The sequence below is a fragment of the Xylocopa sonorina genome, chromosome 8 (assembly GCF_050948175.1).
Source record: "Xylocopa sonorina isolate GNS202 chromosome 8, iyXylSono1_principal, whole genome shotgun sequence".
NCBI classification, from domain to species: Eukaryota; Metazoa; Arthropoda; class Insecta; order Hymenoptera; family Apidae; genus Xylocopa; species Xylocopa sonorina.
The window spans coordinates 12,324,025-12,343,546 of NC_135200.1; the positions used below are offsets into that span (position 1 = coordinate 12,324,025).

At 52.0% G+C, this 19,522-nt stretch overlaps 1 protein-coding gene across 2 annotated transcripts in view; it reads left to right on the plus strand.

Annotated features, from left to right (window-relative positions):
• The window catches only part of Eip74ef (Ecdysone-induced protein E74), a 136,843-nt gene that overhangs the window by 40,777 nt on the left and 76,544 nt on the right, over window positions 1-19,522 (plus strand). For both annotated transcript variants that reach the window (XM_076899308.1, XM_076899307.1), the window contains exons 2-4: window positions 233-543; window positions 621-888; window positions 997-1,098. In XM_076899308.1, the coding sequence (XP_076755423.1) occupies window positions 400-543; window positions 621-888; window positions 997-1,098 (514 nt within the window). In that variant the 5' untranslated portion in view covers window positions 233-399. The remainder of the gene's footprint in view (window positions 1-232; window positions 544-620; window positions 889-996; window positions 1,099-19,522) is intronic.

The following is a 19,522-nucleotide window of genomic DNA, read 5'->3' on the forward strand; positions in this document are numbered from 1 at the left end:
AACGAATCGATTCACGTCGGACATTTAAATCGACGCCGCGCTATCGACGAACGTATCGATCCGTGGAGCCACGATTTCGCGCGCGTAACGCGATAGCACCGGCGCGGAATTAGTTCGCGAGGGCGAACACCTGTTGTCGGGAGAAAGTAATTTTTAAACGTAACTCCGCGATCCGCTCGCCTCGAAGCTAATTCTACGCAACAAACCAACGAACGAAATTTGTCTGTTTCAGGGGAATCAAAGTAGCGCGTAAATAGAAGAAAAAAAAAGGGAACAAAGAGAGAAATCTGCGGTGCGGAAAAAGAAGGAGGCGAAAAGTGGGGACGTATCAGTGGTGGTTTTGGATGTTAGAAAGCGCGGGGGTGGCTAGAGAGGCCCCACCGCAGGGTACGGGTCCCGATGCCGGTCCCCGTATCGCAAACCCTTACGCTAACCTCCACCCTCGTGCCCAAGGAGGAGTCAAACATGCCCTTCATAGACGACGAGCTACTTTGGTGCCCTGACAATGACGGGAAAATGGTCGACTTAACTCAATGCCTCCAGGTTGGTGGTTCTTGCATTCGAAGATGTGAAAATTTACGCGGCCAGCGTGGCATAACTTGACTTTATTGCTTCACCAGGAGAGCAGTACAGGGCAGTCGGTAGAATTTTCCTCGATGGAATTGAGCGCTCTCGTGGGGACCCCGGCTGCGCCGAATATGCCGCCGGAGGAAGGCGAGGGGATGGCTGTCACAGGGGAAGAGCCCTTTGACACGTTAGACACGTTCCTTCGAGAGCTACAAGCCGATTTGGCTGAAGCCAGTCAGCCCACGTCCACCACTACTTCCGTAACCTCCTCTTGTAGACGGCAAAGGTACAACATCGCAGCTGCGAACCCTTTGCTGGCAGGTGAGTTTCGTGAAATTACAGGAAAAGAAAGAAAGCAAAAAAAAAAAAACTCTGGTAATTAAGTTTGCTCGTCGATCGGCGATAATCGAGGTTTTTCTTTGGCGACAGAGAAATTAGCAGCTCCCTCGTCCCAAGCGTCTCCAGCCTCTATCCCGTACGCAACGAGGGCGGAGATTAAGACGGAAAGTATTCAGCCTGAAACGAGCAAAGGTAGGATGCACAATTGTTTATCTGTCGTATCGTGGAACGATTAAACAGGGTATCTGCGTTACCGACCGTCGTCGTAATTCGTTGCGATTCTCTATATTATCGACAAAGTCGGACATTTACCGATTTAACCGTTCGTATCGATTCACCGGTGTCGTAAATGCCGTCGGTACTGCAGAAATTGCACGTTTCGATATTCGCGTATCTTGTACCGATAGACGGGTGGAGGGCTCCACTCTCCCATCCATCGAGAGAGAGATCGAACGCGTACCGCTCCGCGATCTACGCTTGGGAATTCGCTACTCCGAAAGGGAAACCGGCCAAGGCCCCGCGCGAATCGCGACCAGACATCCGTGTTAGCGATAATTGCGCCTGCGTTCTTGTACCGACGCGAAAAAAAGCAGGCAACGTCCGCGCGCGCCGTATACGTACACGGGCCGCGCGCTCGTGTCCGTAGTGGCCCAATTCTTATAATTTACAGGCATGTCGTAACAGCCGCACATACGTAGCGCGTACGCGATTTCGCGATTGCTTCGAGTCAGCCTCGAGACGCAGGAACGTGCAACGACCATCGAGGAAGAACGTATTTATACGACCTTAAAGGCTTATGCGGCGCAAATATTATGCCACTTTGCGCGTTCGGTATCGCGTTCTATAACTCGGTACGACTACGGTACGTCGGTGTCCTCGTTCGCTTCGATACTCGGACCTGTCTTTCTTTCGCACACGCGTGCACGCGACGGTGCGTCTCGCACCGCACGTATCTTGCGTGCGACACCGTCCAAGTGGTAACGACCTTTTGTAGGCCGCGTGAGACGCTTAGCCTTTAACCCGAGTATTTAAAACGATCCAAGGGGGCGGACCGTGTTCTTTCTGTCCTTCGACGGTTAAACGATAACAAAGGAAAATTCTGTCGTACGCTTCGCGTTTCTTTCGCTCGCGAGGCGTACTTTCGATTTTCCAAGTTTCACGATCAAACGAAGATTCGAAAGTTTTCCACGCAGCTCGGCGGTTCGTCTGCAAATTCTCGCTGCGTGATGCTCGTTACCGTTCGAACGGTTCGCGGTAAACTTCGCGACCACGTCTGAACCGCAGCCCACGATGGCCAATTACGGGGCCGTTAGAACACGAATCGGAATGGGTGCTCCGCCGTTGTTCTTTTCACATTTTTAGAAAGCGGTTGGAAAGTGAGAAACCGTGTACTTTCTAGCTAAACTATTATAAACACAGATTAGAACGCGGTAACGCTCGAATATCGACGAGAATACGTTTAATAATATCGTTCGCGTTTATAAATCTCTTCTCGCCCGGTCGGTAAACGATCGTTCATTTCCGCTGCGCTTACCGACGCAGAAGGGCGGAGATCGATCGATCTTTCCAGCAAAAAAAAAAAAAAAAAAACAGAAAAAAAAACGCTCTCGCTCTCCGAGTAGTTTCGTTATCGTTGACTCGGCTCTCGCGTAATATCGTGGGCTCGCCGCGTATGAAACGCCGTCCGACGTTGGAAAACGAACTCTCTCGGTTCACGTCCGTGAACCATTCCACCCAGTGAACTCCTTTACGTCGGCGAAGGAGAAAAAGAACTCCTCTCGCGTGGCACTTTTGCTCGGCTTGTCGGAGCTCGACTGTCCCCGTCTCCTCGACACGCATCACTTTCGCCGTGTGCATCCTGCGTAACCGGCAAAAAGTGGATTTTCACGTAGAATCGTTGCCGTGTCGTTACGCTCGCGATATATATCGAACGGCGAGCGCGTGAAAAACGGGGATATCGACCAGTCCCCGCATACCTTTCTCCGGACGGTATCGTTGCTTTTCGATCGACCACTCGTTCGTTTCAAGAACGTGGCGAACCGAAAGAAGGGATAATACGGGGTAATCCAGTTGTATTTATTGTAACGGAATGAACATTTCCTCGGAACTCTTTCTATCTCTGTCAGATTATCGTAATCCGTAGGAAGAGAGGGTAGTTTTTAGCGATCGCGGAAAAAACGTAAGTTCGGATAACGCACGCGTGACAAGGGAACGCGTTTCTTTACCCCCTGTTGCATCCAGCTGCACGACTCCGTTGCACTTGTCGCTACCCTCGTTCCCTTGACCCTCTCCAAACACATAAATTCTCCGGTTCCCCTCTCGCGCTGTCTCGCTTCGCCCGTCCGTCTGTTTCCGTCTCTCGACGCGCGAGTTAGGGGCCCCACGGAAATAGATTCACTCTCTCTCCCTCTTTCTCCCCGGTGCTCCCTTTCTCTCCGCCCTGGGTCTCTCCGTTCCCTGGCTGTTGGTCGAAGAAAAACAGGTGCAGCGAATCGATGTCCGACCGTATTGCCATCGATGCATCTTCCTCCGAGACTCTCCGTGACCAGTCGCGACTCGCCTCGAATTTATTTCCCCGCTTCTTTGTCACGGTATTTGACGAGCCTCGATGCTTCTTTCTCCCCCCTGCCCACCTTATCGATTCGAAAATCTCGATCGGATGCTACGTAGCGTTCGGTGATACTCGATGATCGCGATCATCTCTACGGCGAACGTCGTTCGTTATCGCACTCGAACGTTCTCGAATCTTCTCGACGAGCCGCGTGCCTTCGTAAAAGTTTCAACCTCGGTCGGATTCGATCCTCCGGTCGCGAATAGAAGCGTTAAACGCGTTCGATCGCGGGAAACGCGGAAACAAAAAGAGAGCGTCGACGAGATGGCCGAGCAGCAATGCCAAGTGCGTTATCCTTTAAGCGAATCGCGTTGGAAACTTGATCGCGGGGCGATATATTTTATGCAAATATAGGCCACGGGAGTCGAGAAAAAGTATGACACGAGGAAAAGTTTACGGGTTTCGCAACGGCTTCGATTTATTGCTCGATCGGTCGTAATACGTTGAACTTTAAACTTGCCTCGGTCGAAAGCGAGGAAGGAACGAGCAAATAAATGAATACCGATCGAGGATAGAATTAGGTATGTAAATCTAATGGTAACGGTTGTACGCGAGGCGGAATCGGCTGGCTCGCAGGGATCGTTGGGTAATCGGCTTCCTCGTATTGCCACACAGTGGCGGAGAGCCGGTGGTATACACCGTGTTCCCTCCCCTCCCGAAAGACCCGCGGGTGTCCTTCCACGCCGCTCGTTCGTCCCGCGTGCTCGTTCTTTCCAGCCCGATAGCGAGCGAACGTTTGAAAGTGAAGTCAAGATGGCCACTTTAAATACGGCTAAGGCGGGAGTACGCGGTGCGCGCGGCACGCATGCACCCATACGTCGAACCGCGGCGATAGTGCTGGCCACGTAACGAGAGTGTTGACATTTTCTGCAATCGGGTCAGGGCCCCCTGTCGAGCACTCCGGCATTACCTATAACCCCTCCAGACTTCACCAGCCGAGCGTTCGCAACCCAGCAACCGCCGAGAATCCGCGGAAATCGCCACGGAAACTCTGTTAACTTGCAGCAACGTATTTACTTGGCTGCATTCTACCCGCTCTATCCCCCGAAAAACAAAAACTTTCTTATCTGTAATTACTCATTCTCGGTTGTTAAGTTTCATCTAATTCCTCGAAATCTCCCGGTTAATATATCAATCGGATAAGAATCGCGATGTCATTACGATACGTATCGATCGGATAACGTCACGCTGAAATTGCTCGAGCGAACTTTTAGCCGGATAGCATCGGAGCGAAAAATTATCGCGCCTGATACTCCTCGACCATTAGCGTTATTAAAGGGACATCGTGTGGAATTATCGCGCGGTCAGATAGAGACGAGACGCCGCGGTCTGTTCCCTTTTAAAGAACGGAATACCTTGAGCAATCGCCAGAGTCGATTTTAGGGCACCGATCGAGCCAGCGGAGTGACTCGGTGCACGGCGAACGAGTCTAGGCGGTGAGTCACCGTAGCCGCTTTTCCTCGCGAAAGGACTAAATCGACGCGCAAATACGTTACGAGACAGAAGCGCGACGATCCGCGAGACCCTCCTCTTCGTCGGTTCGCCTCTTTTTTTTACACTTTCACGAGCGCGCGTCCATCTTTCTCCGTCGAATCAGTTTCGTCCATCCGGATATCGGCTCTTTCTCGTCGTTTCTACCGTGAAAAGTAAACGTCGCTCCGTTCCAACGCGAAACTTCCCACGGAGGAACTTGTACAAAAGAGAGAGAGAGAGAGGCTTGCGACGAAATTTCAAATAATATTTCGTAATCGAAGAGCCGTTTCGCTGGTTTCTGCGACGGATGAAAAGTCGAGGTTCGAAAAGAGCCGCGAGTTTGGTCGATGGGATGCGAAACGGATTCCGAGAACCACCTGTTGGTACTTCGCCTCCCTGTGTAAACGCGTCTCCCTCCCTTTGCCAGCGAAACTTTCGACTCGTTCTCTCCGATTGCGATTACAAGTTTCGATCGATAAAACTCGATACGACGACGAACAGATGTATCAAAAAAAAAAAGAAAAAGAAAATAGTTTGACTTCGCGTCAGACAAAATCGAGCGGTTTCCCTACGGAAAGTTTGTCCGTCGTCGAGTTAAAGTCGCCGTGATTACAGCACCGTGGCGCGGCCCAATATATTCGTCGCCACTCGTAAAGCGAAACGAGCGACACATGGCGAGGTTCCCGAAACCGAAACGAGATTCGACGCGTACGTAAACAGAGGGACGGAGAGAGAGAGAGAGAGAGAGAGAGAGAGAGAGAGACGTGCACGGCGTTCGTGATCGTTAAGACGAGGGCTGGTGACAGGTGCGCGCGTCGCAGCAGAGATCGGTCCAGAAGGGTTGACAAAAAATCGTAGGGGGGCAGAGCGAACAGGCTGGGGAGGAGGGTAGTCGTGGAATATTAACGGGGAACACGTGCATCGCGCTCCGGACCCCGCCGCTTTTTCGACGCCGATGCACGCGGTCCTCTGTTTACAGTTGAGACTTCCTCGACGCCGCCTTTGAGGGAGTCCCTTTTTCCGGCGAACAATCTCCCGCGGCTTCTTCGTCGTTCTCGAAATCGACGTCGCTGGAACTCGCGCCCTCGCGCGTTGCTTCTACTGGGAAATGTGACCGTCGACGCGGAGCTTCGAATCTGCCGCGACTCGAAACCGACGATTACAACCGATTTTAACCGAATATTAACCTTCTCGAAGGTGTATATTTCGGAATGAAACTCGTAGAATCGCTCGCACCTCTCGGCTAGAATTTTCATATTTTCTTCCTACGTCCAGGCGTAAGAAGAAAAGGTTAATCGGTTGCATTAGCCGCACATGCGGAGAGATATTATCGGGGTAAAGTAGCAAGGAGGCCGTGGCGAGTAAAGTATGGACGCGTAAGCGTGTAACGAGACGAGTGGCGCGTCGTTTTCGTCGAACTCCGGAAAGACCGGGAGCTCCGCCGCGGAAACCGCCAAGGTTCGTTCATTGTGTCGATACGGCGCTTCCTTCCCTTTTCGTTTAACAATAAACCGCGGCGGCAGCCGGGTACACGGGGTCAGGTATAATTAAACGCGAAGGACACGCGGGTCGCCAGCTTAATTCCCACGCGCGAGCCCCGCTTAGTGACTTTAACCGTGCGTTTCCATTGCAATTTTCCCGACGGGCCCGCGATGGAAATTAGGTTTCGCGCGGCCAGAGGAAGCGACATAGGAAGCGTGGAATGCAGTTCCGATTGCGACACGATCGCGTAACGATCATTTCTCGCCGTTTAAATACGCCGTTTTAATCGGTGGTCATCGGCGTGGAATCGCGGCGCAGGACGCGGCGAATACGAACGGCTCGAATCGGTACCGATCGTAGAGGTTGGCGCGTCGGTAAAATAGTCAGCCGCGAAAGTAGGTCGATCGAATTCAGCAGAGCGGCGGAAAAATATAAACAAAAAAGGAGGGAGGCTGCGTCGTCGCCGCCACTCGAACAGGGAGATATATCTAACGGCACCGGCGAGGCTCGTGTAATCTCTTATCCTTGGACCTATCCCATACGCCGACAGGTAAACAGTTTCGCAAGAGAATCACGACTCGCGAGATCGGGAATTTCCTTATAACTACACGAGTCACCGACGTGTCTCCTACCTCCGTGCGCGTGCACGCGCATTCTCCGTCGACGCTTGAAATTGGGTTACGGTTACCCAGCGAAACGGCCGTTCCGATCGATCCGTCGGAATCGATCGTTCCTCGACTCGTCGATAGCCGCTCGAGCGCGCGGCAGGTGCCCTCGACGAATGGCCACGCGCTTCCGCTCTCGATAATTACCCTCCTGTTATCACCCCGCGCCCGAGTTAAACGCCCTTATTTCGTTCCAACCGGTTCCTGGTTGCAGCCTGAATAATTCCCGGACCGGCGAGATTCAAACTTTGAACCGATTTCGTCAATCACGGCTGCCATTTTTTCCGTAACCCCCACCATCTCTGCTATCGTTTCGATGGCTCGACGAACGTTCGTTCGCCTTTTTCCTTTTAGTTTACAGTCCGGATACGTTACCGCTGCTTAGAACCGACTGTATAATTCGCGTGATAATATCGCAGGTATCGTTACGCTGTTGTTATACCTGTTACTATTGTGATCTCACCGTCGCTGAGATGCGCATCGAAGATAGATGAATCTTATTTCTTCCAACGATTAACGCTCACTTTTCTCTCTCGTTGCTGTACGGACGATCAAAATTTCGATAATTGCTAGCTCAATCAGCCCTCGGGCGTTTATACGCGAAGATCTCGCCGGGTTTCTTCTCCGAACGGAACGAGAAATGATTAATCAAGGATCGCCCAACGATATTTGACAAACCCGCCACGTATTACGTTGCGCAATCTATTCTCGTGGAATAGAACGTCGCGTAGCATGGCGCGCAAATAGCGTATTCCGGATGGGTCGATTCGACCAGGCTCCTTTTCGAGGCGTCGATGGGTGGCGATGGCCCGTCGACCGAAAGAGCGACTCTCTTTCTTATTTTTCTCTTTCTCCGGTTTACTTACTGTCAGAGCGAGGTGTCTCGCGGGGAAATAATAAATTTGTACTCGCAACGGGACATTAAACACGAGCGTAGCGCGGCTCGGTTCTCGACGTGTACACGCAATCGGTTTGACATTTACGCTGGACGCGGCCGATTCGAACCGAGCGTCGAATCTTCCGTGTGCTCGACGCGAAAACTGTTTGTTAATTATCAATGGCGCAACGCGGATCCGCGAGACGCGTCCGTTCGACGCGAATCCGTTGACCAGTCGGGAAATCCTCGAGGAACGATCACCGTATCGCCGGCTGTCGGAGGAACGTTCGTCGAAAAACTCGACGGGGCAGGATTTTCCGGGTATTTAAACGGCCGCTCCTCTATCCGACGCGCGAACAGTTTCCAATCTATTTCCAATCGTCCATTGGGACGAGGTCAAAAGGTCGTTTCGAGTTTCCGGTTTTAAATCCGTTTTCACGTAATTTTAGACCGAGACGACTGGCGGCCTGGTCATCATCCTTCTTATTTCCACTTTCGATTCGAATCCATCCACTGTTCTACGGCTAATTAAATCACGTAAGCGCGGAATCGATCCACCCTGTCCGAGTAACTCTGCCGATTTATATATCGCCGCGGTAGCGGCTCGAGAAATTTACTGAAAATTCAACTGGGGCGGTTTTAAAAATTCCGTGGGTGCTCGAAAGTATCAGACTGACCGAAATTAATTTTCATTAGCGTTCGACGGACGTTCATTTATATTACGGTGGAAAACCAACCCGAAGCAAAGTTTTGCGAACGTAAAAAGACTGAAAAGAGGTTACTCCGGTTCGACTCCGCGGCAGAGTTTGAACAGAGTTTCGGTCTCTCGGTTGGTAAACACAGAGATACCGTAAAAACCGATTGCTCCCGTTTACCCGTTGGGCTAGGCCTGGAAACGCTCGGCTCCTGGAAAAAAAGCGTCGGGAGGCGACAATCGCGAGGGCATCATTCCCATCGGCGAGTACCGCGACGTGGCGAACAGGTAGGACAACGGCTGGGGGAGGCCAGAGGGGGATACGTGTATGGCAACGCAACAGTTTAGAGTGAAGTGTTACGTCAGTGAAAGTGTTATGCCAATGTGGGCCGAGGCTAACCTGTGAGCCCTGTCTCCGCGTGTAAATACGCGCACACGTGTGTACGACGGGCCTGTACGACGCCGAGGAGAAGCGCGCCGCCGGAGAGAGGCGACGAAACACGGGTGTTACCTGCCGTGTCTCTCTGTAAAAGCCTGCTGCTCGGCCAAATTCCGTCTCGCTTAATGTTACACCCCTCTCTCCTCTCCGCCCCGCCGAATTCGCCACCTCTGGCCATCGATCGAAAGTGAATCGAGACGACGAGAGAGAGTACGACGAGCGTACAACGGTGAATAATGGAGGAGGACGCGGACTGGCGGGTGAGGAGGAAGTGGAGTCGCGCGTTCTATCCACGGAGAGATAGGGGACGATCGGTATTGTTAGGCGGATGACATCTTCGTTCAAGAATGCGCCGTTGAGGATATGGATACGCGGACAGCGTAATCGGTTTCTCCGTGTGCGGACGTGGGACGTGCGCCGATTGCTGCGAGTAATCGAGCACGGTTCACGGACGATCCTCTATCACCGCCTTCGGCTATACGATCGTCCTCTATCCTGTTCGATTTTTCGGTTACGACGCTCGATCCCCGACGTTGGATCGTCCCGCGATTTCTTATCTTTACGCAGCCTCGTTTTATTACCAGCGCATATCTATTAAAGAAGTCTGAGCGGCGACGATGATGAGAAGAAATCGCGAGGGATCGAACGCGAACCTAGTAGTCCCAACGCTTGAGACGAGATCCCTTTTACCATCCGGAAGGAGTGACGGTTCGAAAGCGAGATATACGCGCAGCTGGCGGGATCGAGAAATTTCGCCTGTCGAGCTGGTGCCTAAAATCGATCCGGTAGCTTTTTCGAGCGAGAAACGTTTCGGGTGGCCTTGCCTCACCTTGTTTAGCCGCGCTTCCCGTGCAACGAGAGGCGGCTTTGGGGCGCCGCCATCGCGTTCTCCGGCGTAGCCGTTCCGGAAGGCGGGCCTTCCTGCCTCAGTTTCGGTCACCACCGTCGTAATTCATGCTCGTCGCGCGGGTCACCCGCTTGCGGGTCCGTGTCCGCCTTTAACCAGAAAGGTAACGAGCTTTCCATATGCGGCACGCGACCCTGGGCGCTAACCAGAATCGTTTCTCGATTGCCAAACGTACCGCGCGATCGGTTCTCGGAAAAAAACCACGACGAAACTCGTTCCCTGTGGGACACTTTCTGCATAATTGGACCGAAAGGGAGAGAAAAATGGAACGCGCCGGCTTCTGAATCGTTTATCGAGCACGCGATACCCGAACGTTCGACTAGTTTGCCATTTAATTCGGCAAAACGCGGAGGAAAAGGCTACGCCTCTTTCTTCTTTGTTTCTCCTCTTTCTGCGAATCTCTCCTCTCTTCGGATGATAACGTCGAGCTTGCGTAATGTCCCGTCTATAAATCAACGTCGCGCGGCTTGGCAATTCTGCGCAGATAAAAGAATTCGTGGACGAGTCGGAATTACAATAAAAGTGTCAGCGGGGAGCCTCGTCGGCGAACGAATTCGAGCCTCGAATCTTTCTCTATTATCTTTTCGCTCGCGATCCAAGGGACACAGACGGTCGTTCGTCGATCCTTCGTCTTTGGGGAAGCTTTAACCGTCCGATAGGTCGGACTATTATACATCGGTTTTCTATTATACATCGGTGGGAAACGTTTTCGTTCGTCCGACACGCGGCGTTTTTACTCGGTTAATTGGCCAACACGTTACGTGGAAACGAGCACGCCTCGTCTGGTGGGTATTTCAGTCTGGATAAACTACCGATTATTCCGAGCGAAATTATTGAGCACGTTCCGCGAATACCCAACATCGGATATTACGCGACTGGTCTCGATGAATAAATAACGCTTGTCAAGTTTCCACCGCAAGAAATTTCGCAAGAAATTCACACTTCTCGTTAACGATCCTCGAACTTGTTATTCTCGTCGGAATCCCGTCGCTCGATTCATCTTCTAACGAATTGATGTCTGCGGTATTGAAACGTCACGCGACGCAAGATCTCCCCGGTCTATTCCAAGTCTCTTTTATATCGTTCCATTATGTAACCGCCAAGCAAGCAACCGGTCCTAATCGTCAGCGAATTTCTCGTGGGTTACGAATTTACGAAGCAACGCAGAAATTGACCCGTCACCGTCTGCCGCTTTAATTATTTTGCAACGTACATCGAATATCTCGGGAGAACGAGGCCAAGCGAAGTATCCCAAGTGTGCTAGATATTATTCGATAATATACAAACTTTGATGCACGCCAAAGACATTCGAAAGGAGAAAAATATCCCATTGACGAAATACCCGACGACCGCGCGAAATTCGAGGAAGCTTACGTGCACGCGTACGTATAGGCGTATACTCAGCCAGCGAGGAACAAAGCTAATTAAATAAGCGAGCTCGGTTCCGATGCGTATCGCAGAGGAAAGGAAAAGCCAGCCGAGGGAAAACTCGCGCTCGAGCAACCGAGCAGAAGCGGAGAAGGACAGAGAGGAACGCGGAACGGAAGTCTGGTTCGTGTCACGATCGCGCGTTAACGCGTACCACTCGCGTGGCCAGCCCTCTTCGCCTTACCTTTCGGAATCGCGTGGAGAAACGCGTGTCCCGGTCCGTGGGACTTGGGTCGCGCCCTTGGAGGGCCTCCAGCCGACTAACGAGGGCTCCGTCGTGCGTGCTCGCGCGCTCCTACTTAGATCTAGATCCTCCGCCTCGTCGGAATTCCACGCGCTGAAACACGCCGCTAATCGCCTCGATAACAGGAACCGTGCACTTCCGGCAATCCGTTTGCGTTTATCAACCGATCTCTGGCCCCAGCTCCCCACGACCTTTTTTCCTTTCTTCTCCGCGCCTCTTCATCCCCCGTCCGGTTCGCGACCGAATTTCCGTCGCCACTTTCAGACGACCGCGTCTCGACGGTTTTTCCGGCGGACAGGAATTACCGCGTTGAATATTCAACAGGCCGCCGGAATTCATTGGCGGATGGGTTTTTAAGCGGCGAGAAACGCGGACGGGGGTTGTTCGTTTGGGGAGGATTTACGTGGCGCCTGCCTACCGAGCCTCGTTACTTTCACGGAGCGATGCGAATTTTTTCTCTTTTTTCGCTTCGATCGGCGGGATTACGCGGCTGGATTTATGTCGCCGCGATTTCAGTTTCGAGAAATTCTCGTTCTTCCGGAAGTTTCGAGGTTTCCGCGACTTCGATGGAACTTTGACGATTCTTCGATACTTTGTCGATGCTATCTGGCAGATGTCTTCTACGTGGCCATGTTCTATCTTAACGACTAAAGGATTTTCAGTAGTCTCGGAAAACTATCGATTTAGCCTCTCAACCAAGCAAACGCGTCTGCAAATCGACGTTTAAAAACTAGGTTAGACTCATCTGTGGTATTCGGGTTGATTAATTTCGTTCGTAATAAAAAGTTAAATTTTCCGTGAAAACGAAGTCATCGAGCCGCGAGATAATTGGAGGAAGAGCCAGCTTATCGGTCAACGTCCCCACGCTAATTCCCGATGATAATTTATTCCCACGGAATCGACCCACATTTGTTCCCCGAGGCGATCGCTATCGGCTCATAGATGACGTTACAAATCCCGTGGATCTGTTAAACCGGAAATCGCCCGTTACTCCGGCCGTCTTCTCATCGCCTCGACGCGCCACCCTCCAACGACCATCTGCGCGCATGGGGTGTACACGGGCAACCCTGAATAAAAAACTTATCGAAAGGCTCGCTCGGTGGAATAAGAAAAGTGAGAGAAAAAAAAGGGAGCACCACCGACGTCGAGTCGCGGGAATAACTAATGAACGCTTTTCGAGTGGTATCTCGGTTGAGAAACGGATACACGCTATCGACCAAAGGTTCGAGATCTACCAACGAAAGGGTTTGCAATTGTAGAGTTCGATTTAAATTTATTCCAAACAACACCATACACTGTGCACGCGTTTCAAAGCGACAAAAAACGAGAAAAAATGGAGCGCTACCCGCGGCCATTACCCTGTCCCCTGTAGAAAATCCCTGTCGGATAGACGGGGTGGTAATTTTTCATAACGGAGACAGAGCGTTCGCTGGTTCGGTATTTATCGATGCTAAAATATACACGTTTATTCCTGGTAAACATTTATATTTAATGGTGGCGCTACGGTAACTGGATGCAAAAGCTAATTCGACGGCGCGGTTATTTCGGTTGGTCTGGGTGTATATAAAGCGGCGCGAGGATTTTGTCTTTTCCCGCGATCGATCTGGCCCTCGACGGCGGTACCACCACCACCAGCAGCATCGCGACGCTGGGACGTACGCGCGTCGGTGTAGAACCGTCTGGACGTGTCTCTCCGACGAGCACGCGAACGCGGACGTCGTCGATGCAAATTGGGTCATCGGACGGGCGTTCGAACGCGGATAATTGCGAAGGAGGGATTGAAAAACCGCGACGCCAGCCAGCCCGTGCCGTTTATTTCGAGATTATCCAAAAGTTCCCGCAGGGCTTTCGATCGGTCGGGACAATTTCCCGGTTTAAATAAGCAGCCGAACTGTCTGGAATAGTCGTAGTCGCGACTGATCTACAAATAACATCGGCTTCGATGCCGTTGCCTCTACTCTGCAACGTTGCTATCCTCTTTTCCAAAATTCTACACCTATTCTTTCGATTCGAATTACACTCACGAATGACCGTGTAACGATTAGCATTTGTATGTTACGTGAACAGAAAAATCAACTTAGAAGATAAACAGGAGGCAAAGCGGATCGATCGATCATCTTCGATGCGCGTGTACGAACGGAAAACGCACAACGATCGGCGAAGACTGTTTTTTACCACACGTTTCGATACACGTATCGCGGCAAGAGGCGTGATCGGTGCGGCGATCGACTAGAACCGCGGAGAAGGAGCGAATCGTTCCGAGGACACCGCGAAAACGGACACACGCGGACATTCGCCGTGTTTGGTTTGCCCAAGAGAGTCCGTCCAGGTAGCTCATGAAAGGTGCAACAGCTTCCACCGTTTTCTAGAGAGGACGGCCCCGTTCGCCTCGCTCGAGACGGACCCTCCTGAAAAAACGTACGCGCGGACAGGACGCGAACGCTTCCGGCTCGCGAGAATATATCTGAGGGGGGAGGGTTCGTGGAAAACTCGCGTCGAGAGATAGCCGATCCGGCGACGTGTAGGAAGAACTTTGTAAATTGGGTCGCGAAGCAGCGCGTCACTGATTACACACGCTCTACGTCCCTCCTCCCCTGTCGCTCCCGTTCCCAGCCGTAACGCGTCCTCTTCGTCCGCGAGCTCCTCTTTCTTCGCTCGCGTCTCTGCTCGCGTCTCTGCTCGCCCGCGGAAGATCGCCTAGACCCAGATGCAGGGCCGTGACCAGCCAGGCACGCGTGATACACTCGCCTAGCACCACTTTCGGCTGCGTTTGTTTCATCGATCGAATTGCTCGCCTCTCCTTCCTTCGAGAGGAGAGAAAATAGACGAAACTGGAAGCAATTTTGCGACACCGCTGGACGACATCTTTCTTATTTCTACATTTTTCAGGAGAATCGTAAGGAACTCGAAAACGAAACTCTACCGTTCGATACACGTCAGGTGAAGAGATTCCGCCAGCAACTCGTCACGAATTTCGAATCGATCCCCAAAGAACGCTCGTTCCTCGAAATTCCAAACGACGCGACTGCGTCCACAGGCCGAAAGGCTACGAAACGTCACCGCGCGCACGTAAATCTGTCGAACCGTGAATTAGCCAACGAACGATAGGTGAGTCACCGTTCGAGATCGGTGTATATACAGCCCTGGTTAGAGAGAGAGAGAGAGAGAAACGATACGCACGAGCGACACCGTGTCGAGAGAGGCTAGTCCCTCTGTTCCTCGCCCTCTCTCTGTCGCTCTATGCCGCTCGCTGGTGCACGCTCCTCTGTCTCGCTCGTTCCACGGGTCTCTATTAGCATCGGCCGCGCACTCCTACCGAGGCCTTGACACAGTGCGTGTCAGGCATTGCATGCCGATAGCGGAAAGCGCAATCTATTTATCGAGGTTTAGAGGCGATTTCGCGTACCACTGTCGGCGTTAGACGATCGTTCGATCGTTGGATCGCGAGCAATCGCGGCTATTAATATCGGGTTCGATTCACAATTCACTTTGCCGGACGCGCGCATTCCTCAGTAGATCGTGCCTCTCTTTTTTTCTTCTGTTTTGAAGCCAGATCTACGTATCCACGTACAGTGTTTGTAGATCGTAGTGGTTTCGAGTTTATCAGCGGAAGCGAGTCAAAAGTATTATTTATCAACGTAGACGTTTCATCGATAATGGCATGCATCGATGAATGCGTCTCTCGAGTTCAGTCGAGGATAGTTTTACTCTCGGTTGAATAAGAGTCCTCGAGTTCTCTTTGAGAACGATGGTGGTAATTCGTCTAAACGATAGAGTGTATCGCGAGCGATCGGAGACAATCGACATTTTCCTATTAGTCCGACTGGAGGATATGGAAATGGAGATGAAGGCTCGTTTATTCGTTTCTTCTGATCGGTCGGATAATTGCCGTTCCAGTATGCAGGTCGTGTCTACACAGAGAGCAACCGGAGTGTTGGTTACTCTCGTTCTCGTTCCCGTTTCCACCGTGGAGCGCGGTTTCGTCGACAGTCGCCGCGAGATCGTTGCACCGCTAGGAAATCTGATAACGCAACTCGCGCGAGTGGCGTAACGTTTCGATACTCCTGACTTTTTGGGTCGCGAGCCTCGACGGTGGCAGAAGTCGATTTTCTGTCGCGCGAGCCGGTTCCCTTTATTCGTTCGTCTTCTCGTTTTTCCGAGCGAACGCGCGCGCGCGACCAATCTGATAACCGAACGTTTCAAACGTTACGTAAAACCGGCCGGGTATCGGCGACGACCGCGCATGCGCCACAGCCAGACGGGTCGTAATGTTTTTTGCACGCGAACTTTTATCAGAATTCCAGTCGGCGACGACCTCTGCGACGACATCCGACAATTTATCGGGAGATTTCGATAGCCACGCGGGATACTTTCTCACTCGTCGACTAGCCGCTTTATTATTCGAAATATCCTATTCAACTCTCAATTAGCGTCTTTCTATTTTAAACGCACGTACGAGATCTCGCTGTCGTCGAGTCTCGTTCTCGCACGCGCACCCTTAAGCCATCGAACCGCTCCCACCGCGTGGAACGTGAATCACCGGGAAATCCAGGAAGAGCTCGACGCTATATCTGACCCAGATTCCTTGAAGAAAAGAAAAGAAAAGAAAAAAAAAACGGCGAAGACGGTAGAACGCGGAGAGGAGGTCGAAGGGGGTGCGCTCGTTCGATACGAGTATTAAGGATCGAGGTGACCCGGTCGGTGTCGAATCCGCGAGATCGGAAGGTGTCCACGATCCGTTGGCCGGGGCTCGTGACTTTTCGACAAGTGTCGCGTCGACCCAGTTGCCGTTTAATCGGCTTCCCGATAATTAGCCCGACCAGACGAACAGAAAGAGAGTAGTGTCGTTGGCACGCGAACTGGAACAGCCTCCGCCGCGGCGTTGCTTAAAAGATTAACCCTTCGCGGGTGAATATCGGTTTCCGAGAACCGAGCCATCCGTTCCCATCCTCCTCTCTGCTCGAGATCGGCGATCACGCGAGAAACGGTTCGCGTTTAACCGGCGAGTCTTCCGGGAATACATTTGCTAATGCGAAACGGGGGAGTTTCGCGCTGAATGCGCTTAAGGATGCCCACGCATACGGAACGTTCTCCGCGTTCATCGCGAGGGTTGTCGCTGTATTTACTGTGATTACTGCGCGGAATTCTTCCAACGACGAGAATAGATTTCGCGTCCTTTGTGTATTAGAATTATCGAGACCACTTTTACGTAATGGAAGTTTCTATCGTAAAGTCGTACGAAGGCATTCCAGCTTGCGAGACGATTCGACGTTGCGAATTTGAGCGCCCATCCTTCGCGGATCCTTCTCGATCCTTCGCCAAGGGGAGCAGACGAATAGATTTCGTTCGCGCTAAGATCGCGGGTTTAAATAGACGCGGCGTAACAACGATCGAAACCCACTCAGACATGCTAATTCGATTTGAGGGCTGAAACAACAGGCCACCGTTCAACTCGTACAGTTTTCACCGCGCGTGGAAGTTGGCGAAATTATGCTACCGTCCGCGGTCTCGTCGAGTACCGATAGTTGGACGAACGCGATCGGTTAGAACCGCGTGGAACTAGGGACGCGGTACCGCGAACGGTGAAAAGTTTCCCGATGACGAATCATCCGCGGCCAACAGCGAAACTTGTGCGTCTACCCTCCTCGAGGATCTCGTCAATAATGCAGACGTAGCTGACGATATTACACGCGATCGTACCTGCGAAATTTCCGAAACTCACCTTCGCTTCCACTTTCTCGTCGCGTTTTCTATACGTACGCTTATTAAATGGCGATTACAGGAACGGTTAAAAATTACGAGATGCGTCGCCATCGACTATCTCGTGGCTCTGCTGTCTGCGAAGTATCAGAGGGTAAATAATTCCGGGTATACAGTTGGAGAATCGAACGAAAACCAGCCAAGTAACGAGAGCGTACGAGGGCAGCCGTTCGAGAGAGTCGCGCTTCGCGCATAGGAGGAGACAGAGGCGAGATGAATTTATTGGCACGCTAGGGTTCCCGCCTGCATCGTCGACGGGGGCGACCGCGCGCTAACGAGCCACGCTAATTCAGCCCGGCTCGAAGCGCGAAGTGGAACAGCTGTAACCTTAACCTTATTCTCAGAATTTAATCTGCATGCAAATGCGGCTGAAACGCGCTCTCTGCGAGAGACCGCCGCTCTGCCCGCCTATTAAACCGTAGAACCGCGCTGATGATACGGCGCGACGCGTTTTACGCGTGGGAGCTGCTGGAAAAAAGAGATTCGTTCGTTTTCACACGGGTAAAAGTGGTCCGTGGACGACCGTTGAAAACGCAACCGAATCCGTGAGCGTAGAGACTCGACCCTTTCGAATTTTTCTGTCTTACCAACCCGTCGTCCCTTATGTTTCCTTCATTATTTTAAGTACCATTTTGGCTGTTTCGAGAGACACCCGTGACGCTACTGCGACCGTAATAGATTTCGAGATCCCCTCGAAGGGGACGAGACATTGCTACGCGACGAAACCAGAGTAGGATTAGCGTAGCGATTAAAGGTTGCGTCCGCTATATGGACAGTCGTATTTTGGCTGCCAGTTAGGCGGTAGGTCGTCGAAGAGGCGTCAGATCGATGGATGGCACGCAGACGTAAAAGGGCAGCGAGGGTTGCGTTGTGAGGTAGGGCAGGACGCGAAGAAGGGGCTGTTTGGTCGAGACAGAAAGAGAGAGAGAGAGGTAATGATGTAGAAAAAATTCGTGACCCACTTTCGGGGCTGAAAGAAACGCGGCTAGATGCGCGCGTGCTCGTGTATACACACTTTCGCTTCCATAATGCGATCGAGATGCGTCGATAATGCCCACTTTCTCGATATTCGTATCGGCAGGATAATCGAGACGTTTCCCTCGAATTACGGTGAGAAAAAAGAACTGCTCTCCTCCGTTTAGAACAGGTCGGGGCGTCGTATCCGGCGAGGAGAAAGGAAAACGGTCGACCGTCGCGTCGCGACGCCTTTCATGCTTTATCACGGCTGCCTTTCGGGGGTTATACACCCTGGCTGGCTCTCGAAGGTCGTCTGGAGCGACCTTATCGATTCACCGACCTCCACCCCCGGCAATCGGTGCGCCTTACGTGCCACCGTGTCTCCGTGTACTTTGTAACTCGACGAAACTGCGTATTCGTCGATTCCGTGGGAACCGGAGAACGAACGGCTTCGAACCAACTGACGCGACCTGGGATCGACTCTTTCGAATCGATCGTCGTTGTCGATTTCAATCTTATTTTCAAAATTCTTCCAGCTGTTCTTGAAACTGTTTCTTGAGACTAGGAAGGCTCTCGAACAGACGAGTTCGCGATTGGATAAAAAATAATGAGAAGATCGTAAACGCGTGTAATTCCACCCTGGAGGAGACACAATAACGAAGATCCGTCTGATCGCGCGTCATTCGAGCCGACGATATCCTCCGCGGCTGAAAACCGCACCGAGGTGCGCCAGGTGCGCCTTCGTCCGTCGTTGGAGCAGATCGGAGGGAAATCACAGCGACGCGCCTCGTCTTCCGTTCATTGGCTCCGTCCTCGAACCCTCGCTCGTGAAATATCTCTGAACCCCTGGCCGCCCCACCCCTCCTGTTGACTTCTAACGGTGCGTCATAATCGATTACGCAAACCTAAATAGATTTTCGAGGGAGGATCCGAGGATGAGCGCGCCGTTTCGAGGAACCCCGACCCCGCAGGAGGGTCGCGTCGAGCCGCTGCTTGCTATTCGGAACTCGTCCGTTTTCCTCCTATCCTCTCGCCCACGTATTTCTTTTTTTTTTTTAATCCTACGAACAAGCAAGATA